The 21,333-nt window shown below is 41.9% G+C and overlaps 2 protein-coding genes across 3 annotated transcripts in view; both read left to right on the top strand.

Moving 5' to 3' along the window:
- Positions 1-4,959, top strand: part of HIF1A (hypoxia inducible factor 1 subunit alpha) — a 34,517-nt gene extending 29,558 nt beyond the window's left edge. The window contains exon 14 of one of the 2 annotated variants that reach the window (XR_014226446.1): positions 41-160. Coding sequence is in view for 1 of the 2 variants with exons in the window: in XM_082282808.1 (XP_082138934.1) it covers positions 41-192 (152 nt within the window). In the remaining variant the exon portion in view is untranslated. Of the gene's footprint in view, positions 1-40 lie in introns of both variants that reach the window. The other variant, XM_082282808.1, reaches the window with a different exon arrangement.
- Positions 4,960-8,650: 3,691 nt separating this feature from the next.
- SNAPC1 (small nuclear RNA activating complex polypeptide 1) lies at positions 8,651-17,729 on the top strand. Its single transcript, XM_082283253.1, has 10 exons — positions 8,651-8,823; positions 9,523-9,682; positions 10,759-10,899; positions 11,350-11,454; positions 12,360-12,518; positions 12,938-13,012; positions 13,651-13,713; positions 14,649-14,790; positions 15,468-15,548; positions 17,360-17,729. The coding sequence occupies exons 1-10, from the start codon at positions 8,696-8,698 to the stop codon at positions 17,392-17,394; spliced, it is 1,089 nt and encodes a 362-aa protein (XP_082139379.1). The 5' UTR covers positions 8,651-8,695; the 3' UTR covers positions 17,395-17,729.
- The last annotated feature ends 3,604 nt before the right edge of the window (positions 17,730-21,333 follow it).

Raw genomic sequence — 21,333 nt, 5'->3', positions numbered from 1 at the left:
TGAATAAAGTGCACTTTTTCTCCTTCCCCTCCCTCTTTAGACATAGCGAGTAAACTTCTAGGGCAGTCGATGGATGAGAGCGGACTCCCCCAGCTCACGAGTTACGACTGCGAAGTAAACGCTCCCATACAAGGCAACAGAAACCTGCTACAGGGGGAAGAACTGCTCAGAGCTCTGGATCAAGTTAACTGAGCTTTCACAAAACTTGCTCCTTTTTTTGGACACTGGTGAATCATCACCTAAAGCAGTCTATTTATATTTTCTATATCTGATTTTAGAAGCCTGGCTACAGTACTGCACTAATTCAGTTAGTTCAGTTTTGATCCCCTTTCTACTTATTTTGACAGTCTTTTTAATATGTTCTTTATGTAACAATAACTCAAACTATAGTGCATTTTTATAATTCTTTGGTACATACACTTTTAAGTCCATTACATTTAAAACACACTTGCAATAGCAGCTTTGAAATATGCACCTGATTTAAAAAAAAAAAATTATTTTTTGGCTGGGGAGTTGGTCACCAAAACTTATCATTAGTAAAATGTCAACACAGGAAAAACTGGCAATACTTCCATCCTGCTTTTCATAGGTAGTTGGAAGACTTGTGCTCTCTTACTCTTTATGTTCAAGTAAGTTTTTTATTTTAATAGTTTTTATAAGAAACAACAATGCTTTGCAGCGGTGCATTGTAGCCACAATCGCACAATATATTTTCTTAAAAAATACCAGCAGTTCCTCATGCAATATATTCTGCATTTATAAAAACTAGTTTTTAAGAAGAATCTTTTGTTTGCCTATGAAAACATGTCTAAACCTGGATTATGTCATTATTTTAGTCACGTTGTAATATAAATTGTTCTTAAATGCTGTCTTATGCTTTTGACTTCAGTGAGTGTGGTTAGTCAAAGGAAAGACTTTATCTGGAAAGGGCTAGCAGCATTTTATTTGGATACGTTCTCAATTTAGAGAAAGTTTGATGTTCTTAAAGTAGTCACTTTGCCAGCTTAAAAAAAAAATCCCTGCCTGTAGTTGTTGAAGTTAATGCTAATATTGTGTATGATCTTAAATCTAAATGTTCCGCTTACCCTGTGTGGTATAGGTGATATTTCAAGCAGATTGTAAAACATCTTGCATTGTTAGCAAACTTTTATCTAGTACATCATTGAGTTGCTCAATATTTTGATGTTTTGGTTTTATGCACCTTGTTGCTATTAACATCCATATGTTTTCATGTAGATTTCAATAACTTGAATATATTTAGAAGCCTTTTTATTTAGAAATATATAGTTGTCACAAACATCTTATTTTCCTATATGTACTGTACAAAACCTTCATTCACTCATTCTTTTTGCTCTTTGTGGTTGGATCTAACACTAACTGTATTGTTTTCTTACATCAATAAACTATATGTGGACCAGGCCCCCTTGGGGAGTGTGTTATCTAAGAGAAATGAGATAATTTATATTTTTGTTAGTGGTTATTGTTCATCCGTGTTCTCTTTTTAACTTAGAGTTGATTGGAAATCACTGCTTCCTTATTTTGATTGTAACATCTCTGCGTTAATTATTTGAGCCTGTTCAGTACTGAAGTCTCCTAGACAGTGTTGTACTACCACTCGCCAAAGACGTTACACTTCTCAACCTGTTATCACACCAGTGAGCAAACTTGACAGCGAGGAGTTTTGTTTTACTTTAGAGCAGAAAGAATTCATCTTTATGAACAGCTTAAAGGCTTGTCTCTGGAAGCTTTATCAAGGTAACAGGAAAGCAGGAAAAGGTAAAATTCACAAGAATGATTGATCTGAGATGGATTTCTATCACAAAACTCCATTATTAAAATTTAAGCTGGTACTTGATAAAACTTGTTCTACATTTTTGTGCTGTCATGAAACACAATGCTACTGGTAACTCTGTGTTGTGTAAATATGGTCAAGATATTCTGTGCATTCTCCAAACTACTTTTTTTAAAAACCTTATCCCAATATAAGTAATCAATTGTGGAGTGTCACAGGAGTTTCTTTGGTTTTATGTTGTAAACTCTTTGGTTTCATTGCTCTGTTTTGAAAACAATAAGCTTAACCTGTTCTCTAAAATTACTGTTTGACTGAATGGAGCACTTTCTAAACTGCCACAGCTGTATGAAACTAAAAGGACACTATTAACAAAAAAAATGATAGGGTACTGGCAGCAGAAGATAGCTGCACACTTGTTAAAATTTTGAGTAGAAGTTTAACAGAGAGGAGAAGGTATATAGGGGCAGTCAGCTGGAGCTGATGCTTCACGCAGAGAACATTTTCACTAGTAAACATTTTTAATGCATTTTTAACGGCTAAAATCAGCACAGCTCCTCCCTGCCTGCTGTGTCTGGGCTGGCATTCTTTCCATAGCATTTCTTTCTCTGTCAGCAGTTAGGAGGTTTAAATGGTGAAGTTGGGTTAAGCCCCTGCTGTTTAGGGCATCCCTCCTGCTTAGCTCTGCATGGATTGATGTGGTGTTTCTGTGAGAGTCTCGCAGGCAGGTTAAAGGTGCAGCTGGGTTCTACTTTTGTACTGCTCCTTTTGTACTACAAGCTTTGAGCTGGCCTGGGGGAGATTATCCCTTTGCACTCCCAAGAGAAAGGTCAGAGGTGTTCTGCTGCTCTCTTGGCCATGTTTTGGAGGAGCCTGATCTGTTTGGATCTGTCAGGTCCTCTTCAGTGCACTTTAAGAGGGCAAAAAGTTTTCACAGAGAAAAACTGAAGTGACCCATGTGATTTCTAGTCATGAGCCCACTGAAGTCAGAGGATGGCTTGGATTGAAAGGGACTTCAAAGATCGTCTTGTTCCCACACCCTTGTCATGGGAAGGGACACATTCCATGAGATCAGGTTGCTCCTAGCCCCATCCACCTTGTCCTTGATCATCTCTGATCTTAGCAACAGCAGCTGTAGATTTAAGAGAGCCATATTTCATCTGAGAATCTCAATTCTCACATTTTTTACCATGCATAATAACAAGGCCTTTTGATTACTATGATGAACTGCAGTAGCTGTATTGGTTTACTGTAGGGGAAAACTAACAACCTAATAAAACTCCCCCAAGCCTCCTAGAGACACTGAACAAAGCACAGAAAAAGAACAGTAATTGCTCTGCCTCATAAGAGCTTTGCTAAATGCAGATGCCAGTTTGCAAAATGTAGACATACATCTTTCAGTTGCTCTTTTTTGGTGCTGTTTTACTAACTTTTTTCTTTGCCTGTTAAACTTTTTTTTTCTCTTGAGACTCCAGGAACACACAGTCTGATTCTAGAGCTAATTTGGAGTACAAGCTTCTAGAATAAATAGCCTTCTAAATGTTTTCTTAGTGATTTTGAATACTTTCTTTGCCAACTTGCTGTCTTTTTAAAATGTTGAGGCACCATATTAGAAATTATGAGGAAATTAATGACTGTGAGGGTGGTGAGGCCCTGGCAGAGGGTTCCCAGAGCAGCTGTGGATGCCCCAGCCCTGGAAGTGTCCAAGGCCAGGTTGGATAAGGCTTGGAGCAACCTGGTCTAGTGGAAAGTGTCCCTGCCCATGGCAGGAGGTTGGAACTAGGTGGGGTTTAAGGTCCCTTCCCACCCAAATCATTCTGTGATTTATTCTTTGTTGTAAAGAAGAAACTGTGGGTAAATACAGTATTTTCTCCTGCATATAGAACATGCTAATTAGGTGAAAGTGATAACTTTGTTATTCTCTGCAGTTTATCTTCCAGGTTTTCCTGACTACAGCAGTAGTCAAGCCAGACCTTCTCCAGGGCACAATACAATTACTGTTTTTACATACAGATTTTAATTGATGTTTTAATCATCAACAGTGATGATTTTGTTAAAGGGTAAAGGAATTTTTAAACTAGTATTTATGATGACATAATTCCTTCCTTTACCTGAAAGTAGCTGCAGTTAACTGCAGCTGTAACTCCCCATAAATCATGTAAACAGGCTGTGCCAGTAACTTCTCTGGGGTGTAGGATAACTGAGTAAATTAAGGTAGCCTGGAGTCCAAAGTACCTCTTGCTAACATACCTTCCTCCCCCCCAGGGAGACTGGCTTGGACTTTGGTGATCTTTGAAAACCTTTGGGTGAAATTGAAACAACTCACCCGAGAAAAGAAACTTACTAGCATCTGTGTACACACATTAAACTCTCCCAAAGTAATGACTGAATTAAGGAATTGCAGATTAGGGCCCAAAAGAACCATTTACACATAACACTGGTGACGGTTTTAAGACTTCAAAGCTTAGTTTGGATGAAATGATCAGCTCTGCTTCCAATGAAATACAACTGTCGGGTCAGATAATTCTGATGATTACAGGTTAAATTATTGCATATTTAGTAGTAATTTTTCATTACTTAAAGAGCTGTTTAATTAAACAGCTAAGCACTGGCAGCTAAAGGCAGTATGTGTTGGCAAGTGTTCTCCCCTGTTACTCTGCTGAGTGAACCTTTCCCGACAGTGCAGTGGGATCTGGGAGCATCCTGCCCCTGTCAGCCAGGCTGGATGTGCCTCAGGTCAGCCATCTGTCCCCATTCCCACTGCTGCCCTGCTCCTGAACAGAGCACGCATCTCACTCAAATGTCACTGCACTCAGGCACATTACTCAAACTGTAACTGTCCAGCATGAAAATAAACACCTCACAGGCCACAAGTACTTTGTAGGAAGTTCATTTTCATAGGAATTCCACACGAGTTGGGTATCCAGCCTTCATTAAAAATACCATTATTATTTAACTCCCTGAAGAGCTCCATTCTGGAGGACTGTGATTTTTGATCCAAATTCTAGAAATGAATTGTCATTTTCCTTCTGCTTCCCTGTTTACCTTGAGCAAGTTACCAAAAAGTTAAAGAGTTTGCTACTGGATTTATACAGTACAGTAGATTTTGTGAATAATAGCAGTATTCTCTCATGAAGAAGTGGTATATTTTAATGGAATTCTTTTTTGGAACCAAGTACAACGTATTGCAATTGCTATTTCTCTTGAAACATTTTGACGTACTTGTGACTGTATTTCTTTTTGATTGTGTAACAGTATAAAATTCAATAAAAGAGAAGGTTTGTTTCTAATTTGTGACATCTGTGATCTTTTTGTTCATCCCTTTTCCCTGTTGTAAAAGGTGGAGGTGGCAGTCTGTTACAGTGAACTAAACCACTGTGCAGAGTAACAAACTCCTTGCAGGTTTGAGACATTACTGCCTGCTGTCAGAAACTTGGGCATCAAACAGACATGGTCACTGTCCCAAAAACATTTATATATTTTACAGTAAGTATAATATAAACATATAATATTCATATATAAGCTGAATCCTATTCACCTATGACATGTGGTTATCCCACATGAATTAAGCAGATCACATGCGTGAACAAAAGAGGTCAAGCACAAAATTTAACAAGTCGGACATGGGGATGGTGTAGGTTTTCCTGGGGGAAGCCAAAGAGAGAGAGAGAGCAACAGCTACGGACCCAGAGGGACAGAGAACATTTATGAAGCCTTTGATTAATCACACCAAAAATGCCCTTAGTAACAAAACACAAACTCGTTTGAATCTGTGGTCGTGTCTCCAGGTGGTTTCAGTTGCTGTCAGTACACACAAATGACTCGACAAGAACATGGGACTCCTGCTGTCCTGTTAAATCAATGCCACTTCCTACTGCACAGATTTGAAAGCTTTTGCAACGTTAGTGCTTGTTGGGAAGTCTGAAAGCAGGAGGCATGTGCCAGTAGAGTGTGATCCTGCAATAGGTTTGTACATACTGAAGGTGGAATATGCTATTTATTAAAATATATTCATGATTTATTTTCATGTTTTCAACTTGAAAAATGTGTTCTAATGGAATCATATGAGGTATTAAAAAAGAGAGTTGTTTTGTGCCATATGCACCTGGAAAATCCCATTATTTATATCAATGCAGGATAAATGGCTTTTAACTTGCAACTTACAAACTAGGAATTAATAGAGCAAATAGGATTTCATCCTTTTGTTTAGCAGTTGAATATGAAGAAGATACAGTAACCAGCATAATACTCTTCCTTACATCATCTAATTATTTATTATTTTTTTAGTTTGAAGGCATTACTTGTACTAAAATGTACTAATGAATAATCCAAAGCAACACTGAAAACAGTTTATGAAGAGTAGAGAATTAATTAGTCTAAAAATTGATACTGTATTTAATTTTGTATACTACACAAGGGGAATTGTACAAAGAGGCCCTGTTACTTGGTTTTATTCTTCTACATTTTCATTCTTTACATTGTACCCAAACTTTCTGCAAGGGAAGATGTAGCACATGTCAACATGGGCACAGCAGCCTCATCCTCACTACATCTTGCATCATGCAGCCCCACCTGCCTTAGAAAAAAAAATAATTCCATATAGTGTTCCTTGAAACACCGTCTCTGAGAAATCACCCCACTCACTGCACGCTGAAAATACAAAAATCAGAAAACACACTTGAGCTTTACACGCTCAGCATCCCTCCAGAGCCAGGCTCCTCTGCTCCTATTAAATTAAGGGATAACTCCTATAACTAAACAGGGTTTGGCTTGAGCTCCATGTAATGATGAACTCATTCCATGATGTGTCAGTTTTGACTTCCTTGTGCTTTGAATCCTTAAATCCATTGAGGGGGGAGCACATTATATCTGTTTTCTTAACAGTGCTGGCATTCTGTTCCAAAATCGGTACAATCTGTTGCAGTCAGGGTCCTGTACTGGATGAACGGGGTCACTGCTCTACGTCTCTAAACATGAATCTAAATGATAGATGAAAGTGTCTTTTCAGAATAAGGAAAAAAACGCAAACCAAACCCCGGCAGGTGCAGCTCTCCTCCCACAGCTGCTAAACCCTGTCCAGTTCATATGCAACAGCTCTGCAAATCTCTCTGTTCCTACAGTCAATGACATTGGCAACCAGTGGTGCTCACAGGGAACTGCTGTTCAGCCGATGGCCAACCACCTCCTAATAAAGGCTGCTAAAGGTTGGATACCAGCAACCTTTTGGGAAATAAAATAAATACGGAAAGATGCTTGCATGCCTGAAGCACTGCGGGAGCTCCTGACATTGTAAGAGCTGACAGCGTGATGCGCCTCGCTGTAAGGAGCAACATTTGAATCAATCAGTTGATGATAATGGTGGACTGGAGGACATCATGGTACCGTAGCCAGAAGAATTCAACATTCATTTCGCAGCGCATGATTATTTGAGAAAGCAAATTGTGAATTTTTAAGCCGGTCGCTGGGAAAACTCCTGCAGGATTAGATATCCCAAAGGCACCACGCAAGGCTCCATCCCATGCGCATTCCATACTTTCCCTACACGCTGTTTCTCACCCGTTACGGCTTCCCCTGCGCAGGGGGGATCTCGCACCTGCCGAGCCCGCATCCTGTGGATGCACAGGCACCCGGCCGCTCTCCTGCCCAGCCCGGGACCGCTCCCGGCGCAGGTGCCGCTGTCCAGCCGCGCTCCCACAGTCAGCAGCCAAGCACCGACCGCGGCGGCGATCACCGCAACGCCGCCTTGAAACCCGAGCCCCGTCCCTAAACCCTCTGGGGACCCGCCCGAGGGGCTGCGGAGCCTGCCAGGCACCACAACCGGCTCCCCCGAGACACTGCCCGCCCCCGGCCCGAGCGGTGCCCGCTGCCGCGGGTCCGTACTCACCGCGGCGCGGGGCACTCCGACGCCGGCGCTGGTCCCGGCAGCCGCCTCGGTGGCCGCTCGCCCCTCTCTGTACGTGCGCGGGGGAGCGCGGGCAGGGGAGCCCCCGCCGTCCGCTCCGCGCCGCCGGCGAGGCCGCACCCACCCACCCTACGTGCGGCTCGGCAGCCGCGGCCCCCTCCGCGCCCGCCCCGCTGCCCCGGCCGCCTACGTGTGGCCGTGCATGCGGGGAGCGGGCGGCACGGCACGGCACGGTATGACACGGCAGGGCAGGGAAGGGCAGGGCACGGCATCCCGCCGCTCGGAGGGGGGGGGGGCGACCGCCGGCTCATCCTTGCTTGCCGCGCTCGCCCAGGCAGAAACGGGGCTTCCCGCAGCCGTCGGGGTTTTGGGACGGCCGGGGGGGAAGCGGGGACCGGCGCAGGGGGCCGGCAGTGGCCTTTCACCGGAGCGTGGCGGCGCGTCACGTCCCCACGGCCGCCCTTCCCGCGGGGGAACCGCTGTTCCCGAGCCCGTCGGGTCACGGCCCCCGAGCTCGGTGCCGGGGGCGCCTGCAGGGACTGGGGCGAGGAGTGTGAAGCCCCGCGCCTCGAGAGCATCCCCGGGCTGTCTGGGACTGCGGTGGTCCTGCCCCAGCGGACCCACCGCTGCTCATCCCGCCCGAACCCGCTCGTCCCCGCGGGCTGCACGCCGGGACTACCCGGACGCGCTGCTCGGAGAGACTTTTTGCCCGTGAACCGGGCTCGCCCTCCAGGGCGGGGGCGAGCGGGACAGAGCCCAGAGCGGGCAGAGCGAGCGCCCGTCACCGACGGGATCTCGCCACACACAGGGGCAGCGCGAATGCGGGCAGCCCCGCTCCCTCACGGGCAGCCCGAGCGGCTCCTCCAGGCCCCTCCCGGCCCGGGCCGTGCGCAGGCGCCAGGGAGCCGCGCAGGCGCCGCGGGGCTGTGGTGCTGCGGGAGCGCATGTGCGGAGCGGCCGCGGAGGGAGCGCGGCGCCGGCGGGATCAACGGGGAGCCGGCGGGATGAACGCCGTGCCGGGGCTGAAGGAGGACTGCGAGGAGCTGCTCGGCGCCTTCCAGCAGGCCGACACGGTCCGCTTCGAGCGCTTCGCCGAGCTGTGGCGGGAGCGCCGCTTCCACACCGTCTTCTAGTGAGTGAGGGAGGGGATGGCTCCCGGCCGCCCCTCAGCCCAAGCCGCGCCTCCCCCTCGCCTGCCCCCCGCCTGCCCCCAAGTCCCCGCTGCTCAGCTTCCCCCTGGGGGACGGGCAGCCTTAAAGGGGGTGCGGCTGAGCCGTGTGCTCCCTCAGGCCGCACTCAGGGAGAGGCTTGCCTGGCTGGGGATCTGAGGAAAGTGAAGTATCGGTCCCTGTGTAATGCTGGAAAAGAGTTTTTGATTCAGTGTATTTCGTGCATTAGGAATGTGTGTGATTTGAGCGCTGACTCCGCAGGGAGCTTGGTGTAATGCTCGTGAGATTTAACAGTGTGATCGCAGGACAGTGCATGTTTCACAGAATCATAGAATATCCTGAGTTGGAAGGAACCCACACGGATCATGGAGTCCAACTCCTGTCTCTGCACAGAACACTCCAAGGGTCATACCCTGTGCCTGAGAGCCTTGTTCAAACTTTTCTTGAACTCTGTCAGGTTGTGATTCTTGGGGTTGTCCTATGCAGGGCCAGTAGCTGTACTCAGTGATCTTTGCAGGTACCTTCCAGCTGAGGACATTCAATGATTCTATGTTTTTAGGACATCTAAAACTTATTTCTCCTTCATGGATTTTCTAAAGCCTGCAGCTTTGTATTTACTTGCTTTAACATCCTGCTTTTTTTTGTTTATTTGCTTGTTTTAGTGGTAGAATAAGAGCTTTGGAGAGGAATAAGCTCACAAAGAAGACTCTAGAACTGGCCCAGCAGTACTTCTTTCCCCCCTACTCCTTCCAGATCCGAGTTGGTGCTCTGTACCTTCTGTATGGGCTCTATAATGCCCAGCTTTGTCAGCCAAAACAAAAGGTAATTGTTCCTGAGGTTTTATTCTCAGGGGATACTAGGCATAAGATATGTGGTATACTGCTGTCTACTGTGTCATTATAAATGCTTAGGGAATTTCCTCTTGCTTTCTTAAACATAAAAATACTTAAAACCAGATGGGAAGCTGTTGGAAAAGGTAGGGACAGAGAATGTACTCATCATCTGTAGGGTGAACCCCCACTACAGCCTGAGTTATTATTTAGAATTCCAACAAAATTGAGACTGACTGAGTAGTTTCCAGTTCATGTTAATTCATGAATGGGTTGAGAGGGTGCATGCTTGAATGACACCCTCCTTGCTGCTTTTAGGATAGGAGACCAATATCCAAAGGAGTTACAAACTCAGTGCACGGAGAAGTAGTTTGCTTAGGAGCTGTGTGATGTATATTGTGTGCACATGTAAAATTGAGTCCAAATTCTTTAAATAACAAACTGAATTTGGAGTAGTCTACAATGATGCCGTGATGTCTCATATTATGACCTCAGAGAAATCAATAACTTTTATGAAGTTGAATTTAGGTAATTTTAAAGCCACTGCTGGATAGCAGCTGTAAGAGAGTACATGAGTTGTCAAGAAACTTATGCAGAGAGAAAGTGAAGTGGGCAGAGTGGATATGACAGGAGAGAAAGGAGGAAAGAAGGAAGAGAGAACATTTATGAGCATTTCAGTGACAGCACAGCACAACCTGGTAATAGTATTGTTTCCTAATCACTAGCAAAGAGGAATCTCCTAGGTGCAGATTTTTCACACGCTTCAGAATGTGAAGGATTAATGTTTTCAAATGTCAGAAAGGACTTGTGTTCCATGTCACTGTCAAAGAAAGCTTCATGTGAGAGATTTAATACAACAGTGTAATAATAATATAATAATCTTATTTGCATGAAATGATGATAATAATAAAAAATGTTATAGTGGGATCCTTTCTGCAGCTCTGTGATCATGTGACATGCTACCCCTTGGACATTCAGGTATTGTCTGTAGTCAGATCACAGTAGTCAGCTGAGTTAATTTTTATTGTTGAAATATTGGTGTAACAATATGTAACTCTTTTGTTGCAGATCAGAATCGCACTCAGAGATTGGCCTGAGATCCAGAAATTTCAGCAGGATCTGCTTGACTCCCAGCATTATGATGCAGCCTATATCTTTAGGAGAATGCAACTTGCCAGAGCCTTCCATTTCACAGCAATGCCAAAGCTAGTGAGTTATTGCATTAATGAATTACATTTTTAAACAAAATACCCTCATCTTTCAATGCCTGACAGTTCAATAGTACTTGTGGTTAGCTCAGCCTTGAGGCTGTGTTGAAATGTATTTCTGGCTCTACATAGGTAGGTGATACAGAGCTTAGGGTATGTTTGAGTGCTTCTCACCTGAGAATATTTTTTCAGTATCTAAAGTTCCTAATAGATTTGAGATGTCTTACCAGTTGGGGAAATGAATCTGGTTGCTGGATTAAATTCTTAACTAGAGAATAATTTGTGAAAAGTGCTGACTCTCTTCATCAGCAACAAAGCTGTTGTTGATGAAATGGGTTTATGCTTTTCAGCATCTCCCATCTCCTGACTGCTGGATATGCAGTAGGAATTATCAAGAGGTGGTACCATTTTAAGTTTTCTTTTAGGTTACAAACATTGTCTCTTGTTTTAGCTGACCTACAGAACTAAGAAGAAGATTGAGGAAAATTATTTTAAAGAAGAATTTAAGGACCCGAGTAACAGAGTAAACAGCCTCATCACTAATGATGTATTGGAGGTACAGTAACTTTTAAATGTTGAGTTTTAATTCCTCAGTTGTCCAAAAGCTGTAACTTCTCTAATCAGCACAGTCTTGTCCCTTGTAAGTCTCTTGTGGAATGAAGAGTAAGGTAATAGCCTGTAGTTTTACCAGACACTCAGAAACGTGGCATTGAGTTTGGAAGAATTGTGGTACCTTTTTCAATACTGAAATATGCTCTAATGTTTTGTGTATTTGCCTCAGTGAGATGTAAAAGGGTGTACATGGTTAATTGTCACTTAAAATGGAAAATAGGGGGAAGCATGTTTGTTTTGATATATCTGCAGGTTGCAGCTGGAGGATTGATACTTGTGGTAATATGAATTTATTTATCTGCAAGTTTATAGCCTTCTCTCACCTTTATTTCTCCTTTCAAAACTTGGGGTTTTTTATTATATGATACATTTTTTAAAAACCTGAATAATTCAAGACAGGTAAAGGTTCTTATATTGCTCAGTGATATAACTTTCTTTGCAGGTTTTTTCATATATTGCTGGCAAATGTGTAGCAGTAAGGTTGACCTCAGTGGTGCAGAAATCTGTGAAGTAAAATGTTGCCTCCAAAGAGATGAAAATAAACCACAGTATCAGAATGAAACCTGTGTCAACACTGGCCCTGAATAACATTCTTAGTTTAAATAATGCAAGATACTCTTTCTTCTTTAGCTTATTTGATGGGTCAGTGCTGGGTAGCAGGATTTCTTGCTCTCTAAAACTCAAATGATCTAACCAGAATCAGTTTCTAACATTCCTCCTGGTCCAATGGTCTCCTCAGAATGGTTTCTGTAACACTGGGTTTGTACATTGAGGACTAATATTGCTTTACTGCTGGAATCTCTTTTTTCCCTGAAACACACTTTTTTTTCTTTTTTTTAATAATTTTAGGAACTGATGAATATTCACGACCACTATCAGAAAATGAAGTGTGTCATTTCAGCTGACAAATCCCAGCCAGACAAGGCCCTGAGCTTGATAAAAGATGACTTTGTGGTTAATCTGAGAGACATAACGTTGGAACATCAGGAATGGCAGCAGAACAGAATGGTAGGTAGTACCAACCACTGTGCTGTGGTGACTTAGCAGGTTGGGTGAACATGAAATAACTGGATTTCTTGGTGTGATTACCTCTGAGCTGGTAAATCTCAGACTGAAGGAGAAGGAACTGTAACACTGAAGGCATGGAGTGTGTAAAACCTGAGGCAGAGATGTGGTGTGGAGGAAAGGACTTGTGTGTGGTCCTGCCTCTGGGATGCCACAACTGACTGCTGAGAGATGAGCCCTGAAGGTGTGACTTCATGAAATACCTCTGTAACACATTCCTTAATCAAAGAAGGGTCACAGTGTAAGGTGGATGTACAAAATGGGCATGTGTATAAATATTTGTTTTGTTTTTTACAGTTCTTCGATTTTAGCTGTCTTGTATATGACAGATGTTTAAAGAAAAACACTTTTCTTCCCCACAGAAGTTATTCCGAAATGCTAAAGAAACTGATGAAACAGAAAACAAAAAGAAAGAAAGGACTTTGCTAGAATCAGAGGTAAGAAAGCTGAAGTACTTTGCTGCATTGCACAGGCCAAATCTGGTCATTTTTTTACTTCAGATCCCAGGCTAAGCAGTGTAAGTTAAAGTTTGATAGCGTCAAAATAAGTTCCAGGGACAGCTGGTGAGGCTGGTTACTTAGTTTTGTTTTTAACTCACGTTGTTTTCTGTTGAGCTGTGAGCATTTACTGCTGCAGCAGCTCTTCTATGATCATAACAGAAAGTCTCTCTCAGGTAAGGAGGGAAAAGAGCTGTATTTTCTTGGCCAAACTCCTTTACACTTCCTCCTGGAATTTCAACTTAAGGCAATATTCATTTTTTATGCTACAAAATTGTCTCATGTTGTACTTGTCTGCTTTCAACCTTGAGTAAAATGTGAAATTTCAAATTTGATTTTTCTCCTCCTGGGCTTTGTGACAGTGAAGGCAACCAAAATTATGCTCTGTCTTTTTAATAAAATCTGAACCTTTTTTTCTTGAAGTACCATTTTGGTGGCATTGAAATTATGTAGAACTAATTATAGAGTTACAGCTGTAGTGAGATATTGCTCAAGTGATTGCCTGATGTAATATCCCATTTCAGATCTGCTGTGATAGAATAAGAATCTTTTCTGACTGCACTCTTGTTTTTTTGCAGGGTTCTGAAAGAGCAAATGCCCTGGCCAGAATCAAATACAGGTCTTACTCTGCAGTTGTTGAGGTGGGTATAGAATTTCATAACAGGGAAGTATTATTGTTCAGTAAGAGTTTTAAGGACCAGTGTAATGTAAATGTTGGGTCAAAAAGGAATGAGTTAAAATTGCACTCTGTAATTCAGTTTTTGAATGTTCTAGTTTTCCAGCAGGGAAACCAAAGCTCTTATTCTTGTTAGATTTATGGAACAGTGCAGGTAAGGCCTGTGCTTGGAGGACTTTCATTTACAGGATATCTTTTAATGTCTACTCTCTGTTTAAGTAGATTGAATTTTAAGGAGATGTAATAAAAATACCTGAGAGTTTAATTGCTCAGATTCCTTGAATCTGAGATACTGGAATTTTGGAAGATGCCTGTGAAAATGGGACCTGGGAGTTTAAAGTCAGTTGCACGTTCTTGGAAACTTTGTTTCAATAGCTTCTCCTTTAAAAAAATATTGTTGGTTTGTGTTTTTCTTAGCAGTCCTATGAGAAACATGTCAGCTTTCTCTGTTTATTAAAATCTCATATTGAAAAATGTGTCATTAAATGAAACAGAGCTCTGGATTTTATAACAGTCTGGACTTGTGAATGTGCACTGATAATGTTTTCTAGGCACTTAAGCAAAATATGGTGGTAAGGAGGTTTTACAGAGCAGCAGATTTTGGAAGTGTTCCTTTTGTGGAGCGCTGTGCAACATGGTGTGGGTTGGTAGTAACAGAGAGTGGATTGGGAATTAATGAATGTTTCATTATCTGCATTTAAGTTATACACTTATTAAATCATAGAAGGGCATTGTCCTGTTAGAACTGAAGAATAGCAGCTAGTGGGAATCCTCTCTCCCTCTTTCCCCTTCTGTCCTTTCTCCACCCTTCACCAAGTTGATGCTCTGGTCCCTGCTGGTTTCTCAAGTGACCTGCAGCAAGATCTGGCTGTAGAAATTCAGCTTTTTTTTGTCATTCAGGCTTCCAAATCCAGGAGACATCGTCAAGTGCAGTTAGAGTCTTCTGAAGCAGGATCCAGTTGTGGGAAGGCTCCAAGTCGAAGTGAAAAATCCATCAGGAGACCACAGCCAGCAAGGAGAAGAGGTTCTTCAGAAGTCAGAGGTATTTCTCCATTGCACCCATGAACCTGGGGAGATTGCAAAAGTTTATCCATTGCTTTGCTGGCTGGGTTAAATTTTGCTGTTGATCAGTGGAACACCTGGGAAATTACTTTTCCTAAGGAAATTCTCTTTCTCATATCTAACTTTTCAACTGATAGAAGTTGCTGTGCTGTCTAAACCTTTTGTTTACTCCTTATTTGTTAAAGGTTAAATGAAATTAAACAGCAAAATGGTTTTGAATTGTCTTTATTTTTTGAATTATCTTTATTTCGAAGATGGGGATTTAATTTCAGAGTTCCAAACTCTGTTTTCAGACTTGATTAGCCTCTGCTAGAAAAAACGTTACTGAGGAAATTAATTGTTCTTCAGAGAAGAGCATTAGGCAGTGTTGCCTTTGCTTGACTTTAAAAGAGTAGATGAAGTGTTGGGGAGCAGTAAGGGTATTTTGAATTATCACTGAACTGAGTTGGTGATTAATTTTCTTTAAATTGGTAGTGTTAATTCCTTGTTATTGGAGGTTTCTTAGTGAGCCATATTGATGGTACTGTGAAAAGTAGGTTTGCCTACAGCATTTGACCAGAATCTCAGGAGAGCAGCAGCAAACAATCTTTTAACTACTGGAGAAGGGACAGAGAAGCAAAAAAAAGCTGACAGTTTTTCCTCAAAATCTGTGTGCAGGTGAAATGCAAGTGGCAAAGGAAACTGTTACTCGGCATATCGGGATGCCAATAATCACAGAAGAGAACTCAGATGAAGGAGGTACAGTGATTGGAATTCCAGCAAACCTGTGACTTGTTTTTAAATACCCCTCTGCTGTGTTTTTCTGAAACTAAAGCTGATATTTTGGATCATGTCTTGCTGCCTTGCAAAAGCTAGATTTGGTTTTAGCCTGTAAATTGTTGCATGAAAATTGAAACTTTGAAACACCATGGCAAAATCCGGAGAGTAATTTTTTCTGCACTGATTTCATCATAGTGTGTTCAGAGTTAAAATTGGTCCAGTTTAAAGGAGTCTCATTCTTCTGTAATACAGGCTTGTCTTGAGGAATTCCATTGTGTAGGGAATAGTGATTTTTTTGGTTACTCATTCACTTACAGAAGATGCATTTTCTGGTAACTCTGGGAACTCAGGAAAGAATAGCCTTTGCTGCCCTTACCTTTGCTGAGGGGATATGGGAGGTTCCCCTCTAACCTTAGTTTCATCTTGGCAGTGTTTCAGGGATTGAGCTCCACTACAGCAATAGCATCCTCTGCTGTACTGAAAGCTGACTGACATTGCTGGGGGAGGACTCTGGAAACTGCAGCAGAGGAGTGGATGGCTTTGCTGTCACTCAGGCTGCTGTAAATAATATCATTTTAATTGGGAAGGAGTGGTCAAACAGATTGCTCAAAGCTTACTGTGGAGTTGCTCTGCAGAAGCATCAAATGGAGATGTTGGATGATACTGAGCTGCTTTGCAACTCAGAAGCTTCAGGGTCTGTTCTCAGCTGCTTGAGGAGAACGTGGCACAGTACAAAGAAAATTTCATCCTCTTTTTCATGAGATACATTATTTATCTGTGCCCTGGGAAGAGCCCAGGGAACTGCTTTGCTGCCCTGTCTCAAACACAGGAGGTGTTCCTGGGAGAGGAGCTAGCCAGCTAAAAGTGGAATTTCCACTGGCAGCCCTGGCTACTCTGAGGCTGATGGGGTTTGCTTGTGTAGTGGAAAGCAAACTTGGTAGACCAGAGGTACTGGTTCTTAACCTGAAAAGAGGAATTAATTAAGTTGCTTAAAGGGGCAGCAAAGGGTTAACCACAACTTCTGGAAAGCTTTGATGGCAATAGATGAGCGTGAGGAGTACATCTTTTGCAGTTAATTTTCTATCCAAAATTGTATGTAAAGGAAGGATATTTAATACAAGGGAGTGTAATAACTATTAAAATGCATTTTTAGTGACATTGTACATTTATATATGCTCTTTTTAGAAATAAAAGAGCATCTCATAGTACTGAAGTGAGATTACATTTTCTGGTCAGTTTTATTTGTAGACAGTGGGAATTCATTGAATTTTAAATGGTCAGATTGAAGGTGCCATGGTGCATCTAATATTGCACTTTGTTTACTTTCCCTTCACTTGTCCACTTGTTGAGGACAAAGTTTCTTTCTAAATCAGGAAAATCCTCCATTTCTCAGAATTTTCCAGTAAATTCTGAAGCATTAAAAATGCCCATAAGCAGTTTCTTCATATATTTTGTGCTTAATTTTGTGAGTGTTCCATTTGTCAAATTCACAGCAAAATCTGGAAGGTGTTGGTGATGAGCAGAAAGCTTTTAAGATGGAGTAAGTTTTGAAGTACAGTATTCATCAATGGAATTTCAGTTGATACTTTGAATGATATTGTGCTGTAGAATCTAGAAAGGTTTTCTTTTTCCTATTTAAAAAACATGGGGAGAGGGATTGGGAGGGGATCTCAAGAGCTCATCTAGTTAATTTCCTGTGCTGGATAGAATGAATTCTACTTGAACAATTCCCATGGGGGAAGATAGATTTAAAAGCTTGTAAAGAAACCCTTCTCTTGATTTTCTTTCAGAAGTATCTCTCCCCAAGAGGAGAAGACGACGTTAGAGGACCCAGTTGGAGAAGCACTAGTGTTAATGCCAAAATGAAAATATCAGAGGTAACAGCAAGTGCTTGTTTTGGACACATTTGAACATTACAGAAGTGCTGGAATACTGGTAGTGACTGGGATACTTCAGCTGTCTCGTGGTGCAGCACCTGGTGCCTTTATTCCCCTGGTGAATGCTTCATGTGGCAGACAAAGTTGCTGTGTCCTGTCTGAGATGGAAAGAGAAGGCTCAGAAACTACTTGCCCATATAAGATGCATCTATAATCCTTTATCTCCAAACATAAGGTTGTTGACTGTTGAAAATTAGTGCAATAAATTATTTTTCACTGTTGACTTGCTCCGTTTTATGGTGTGTAAACTTCACAGATGTGGAAATGAACTTGCTGATAAGCCTTTTGTTGTACCCTGGCTCCAGCAGATCTGGAGTTACTGTGTATTCAAATGGAGGGGTGTAAAGTGTGTTTATTAATTCTGCAGATAACCCTAAACTGTACAAGGGCAGGACTGGAATTCAGAATTATCTTTATAAATTGGAGGGGAGTGGAAGAAGTGGGTGTGGAAATAAACATGGATCTCAGTACTGAGAACAGGCACGGCATGGGGAAATGTTCTCTTGGCAACAGTGCAGCAGAAAAAGCAAATGGACTGAGAATCATCAGCTGGAGTGTTTCCTGTAAGCACTAAAACCAGTAGAACTTGTGTCACTCAGCCTTGGTAGGCTGTAGCCTTAAATATCCCCACCTGACCACAACAATTTAAGAAGAATGTGGATAGTTACTCTCCTTGGAATTTCTCCAGTTGATCACAGCTGTTCTTTCAAGAAAGGCCAAAGGAGTTGGACTGTCCTTTTCTACAAGAAGGAATATAAAATAGAAATTCAGAAGATTTTGAATATAAAAGGGACCTAAATTGAATGAATTAGTTTGCTAGTATGATTCTCAAAGGCCAGAGGAATTGCTCTTACGTAGAAGAAAAAACAGTTGAATGGAGATATAAATAGTTTTACTATTAAAAATATGAAATATGTTGTTTGGCAAGGAGGAATGGGCCTAAATGACAAAGAGGTTGGACACTGGAAAAGCTGATGGTGAAGTGCCAGTGTTGCACTCCACCTTGTTAATGAGAAAAGAGGAAACACTTTGTTATAAAGCCAAACCTTATTGCACTGTAAACTGAATAATCGAGTATTCAGTTGAATAACCAAAGTCTTTATAGTCTAATCCAAAAGTCATTATTATCCCGGATCTAATGATTATAGAAAAAGAATACTTCTACACAGATTAAAAATCCCTATGGTGGTAATAATACAGTTAAAATCATCATATATGCATTTTGTTTCTACCCTTTTTTTCTGGTTTATCGTTCACTCTTCCACCGCACTCTTTGGCCTGAGGTTGGGCTTAGGCTGTGGATGGAACACACCTGAGATGTGGTCTGTTTAAAAGGACTCATCTATGGCTACAAAGGCTTTGGAGGTGTCATTTCTGTAAAATTCGTACAATTTGGTTTTACTTGGGTTTTCTGACTAACAATGCATGTGCTTTTTTGTTACCAGCACAAACTCTCCCTCTGTGCATTTCTGCTCCTAATTTTTGATGAGCAGGTACAAGAGACGTAAAAGAGACCTCAAAGGGAAACAATCAGACTCCTTTTGCTCAGTAACACGTTTAAGGGACATGTTTAGTACTGTTCCCTGCAATGGCACTTTTTCATAACATGAGCATCTTATTTGCATCCCCTTATATCTTTGAACTGTCCTAAGACCTGGGTAAGGGATGGAATTTGTCACAATTTTTGGTACACCGTGACATGAGTCCTCCCTGCACTCCTCTGCAAATGATTTGCAAAGCATGCAAAGGCTTGGCTAGGCACAAGGATGGATGCATTCAACTAGCAGTTTTCATATTGTAATAATGAAAACAAATGTTCTGTAATTTGTTTATAAAATTACATAGATGTAAAATGGAAGTTATGATTAAGAAGAAACTTAGAACTGCTAACTATATGCATGGTGATGTTTCAAAACAGTAATCCCGAGAATTTAGAGGCAGCTGTAAGCAGAGTTTCACAATGCTGGTGTAATTTTGAAAAGAAAGAATCCCTTGCTGCAGTCTGATGCGCAATTACAGGTTCTGAAAAACAGGAGAGGGACTTCCTAAAATGCTTCATTGAAGAAACCAGCTGTCATTAAAAAAACACAACAATTCTAGACTTCCAAACAGTAGTAGTAGTAGATGACTTTCTGGGATCTAAATTCTCTTCTCCTGCCTGTAGCCTCAGCTTCTGCAGTAGCTTAAAGCTGGAAGGAAATGTAATCTCTGTAATGCCAGCCTAACTTCCAGCTGTGCTGATGGATAGGAATGAGGCCATATGACAGTGTGTACCTGGATGTTGTTACAGTTTTCAGAAATAAATGAAATACGTACGTTTTGGCTGAAGCTTCTCTGAGGTAGATACACAACTGTTCAACCAGAAGTAGTCACCATTTCTTTGGCTAAGCTAAAAGATCCTCTTAGTGAGGCTTGAGCCAGTGCTCAGTGTTAGCAAGGATAATGTGGGTGATGAAAAGCAAAATAAACCTCAAACACCTACAAGTGACACCAGTTTACAGAATTACAGAATCGATTATCTTGGAAAAGACCTCTGGGGTCATCGAGTCCAGCTTTTGACTGATCACCACCTTGTCAACCAGACCATGGTCTTTTCTTGAACACCTGGAAACTGTTTAAGTGGAAGACAGTTTACGGTGTATTTTTTATTCTTCTTATTAAAGCAACCAACATAGTCTAATTAAGTCAAAGTAATTGCAAAAGGCTGGACAAATTAAGCTCAAATACCAGCTTGGGAATGCTCCTGTAAGCAGCTGTGCTCAATCTGGAGGTTTTTGCAGCCTTCAAACTGAAGTTGAAACAGCAATATGAGAGTGATGGGAAAAAATTCCAAATGCCATGGATGACAGTGGAGATCTGTGGTGGGTATAGTTTGGTGTCGATGTAGGTATCACCTCTAGAATAACTGGAGAATCCTACAGTAAAAAGGATTTTGCTGTTTGTTATAAGGCCAAATTCTTAACTGAAATTCTTTTATTAAGTAAATTCATGTTGCTAGAAATTGCACATCTCTACTGTAGTGAACATGGAGAACAATTAATTAATCACTATCTGCATAAAAATACGTTACAAAGCTGGAAAGACTTGCATTCACTCTAAACCCTTTCATTTCAGACTAAACTCTTTCTCTTCTGCTTTCTTTTTATTGCCTTTTCTTGGGATTCTAAAGATCCCAAAGGACTAAGGATACTTCAAGGTTTATTCTAGTATTGTACTTACGTGTCTTATGTAACAGGACCCTATGCAGAGTGTTTGTATTCTCTCATCACATGTGCTTAGCAGGTTTCTTCAAATGACACTGATATTTTATCCCTTCTTTTCTGGAGTGTTTAATTTTCAAGGTCATTCTATGTGTGGAGTTGCCTGTTTAGATTTTACAAAGCCTGCTATGTGGCTTCCTCAGTCCATCTTCCTCTTGGTCCTCAAATCTGGGCACCTGATTAAGCCAGTCAATGGAATATTTCTCTCCCTCACCTGTGTGCAGCCCAGCACTTGGAAGTGGGACTTGCAGAACTTCATGAGCTACAAGGAACTGAAAAATGTGCTAAGCTCTGTCTTGCTCTTAGCACTTAGGATGTAGAATTGTAGAATATCCTAAGTTGGATGGGACCTACAACAATGATTGAAGTCCAGCTCCTGGCCCAGCACAGGACACCCCAAGATTCACACCATGTGCCTGAAAGCATTGTCCAAATGCTTATTGAACTCTGTCAGGCTTGGTGCTGTGCCCACTGCCCTGGGAAGCCTGTTCAGTGCCTGACCACCCTCTGGGGGAAGAACCTTTTCCTGATACCAGTCTAAACCTCCTCTGGCCTCTAAATCTCCTC

This window comes from Coloeus monedula (genome assembly GCF_965178545.1).
Source record: "Coloeus monedula genome assembly, chromosome: 6".
Classification (NCBI taxonomy): domain Eukaryota; kingdom Metazoa; phylum Chordata; class Aves; order Passeriformes; family Corvidae; genus Coloeus; species Coloeus monedula.
The sequence above is the reverse complement of the archived record's forward strand: the minus strand, read 5'-3'. Positions and strand labels throughout refer to the sequence as shown.

Excerpts from the sequence above, each read along its gene's own strand:
- SNAPC1 (XM_082283253.1), top strand. The coding sequence starts at position 8,696 with ATGAACGCCGTGCCGGGGCTGAAGGAGGACTGCGAGGAGCTGCTCGGC. Across the intron at positions 10,900-11,349 it reads TCACAGCAATGCCAAAGCTA|CTGACCTACAGAACTAAGAA; the intron begins GTGAGTTATTGC and ends CTCTTGTTTTAG. Across the intron at positions 13,013-13,650 it reads GGACTTTGCTAGAATCAGAG|GGTTCTGAAAGAGCAAATGC; the intron begins GTAAGAAAGCTG and ends GTTTTTTTGCAG.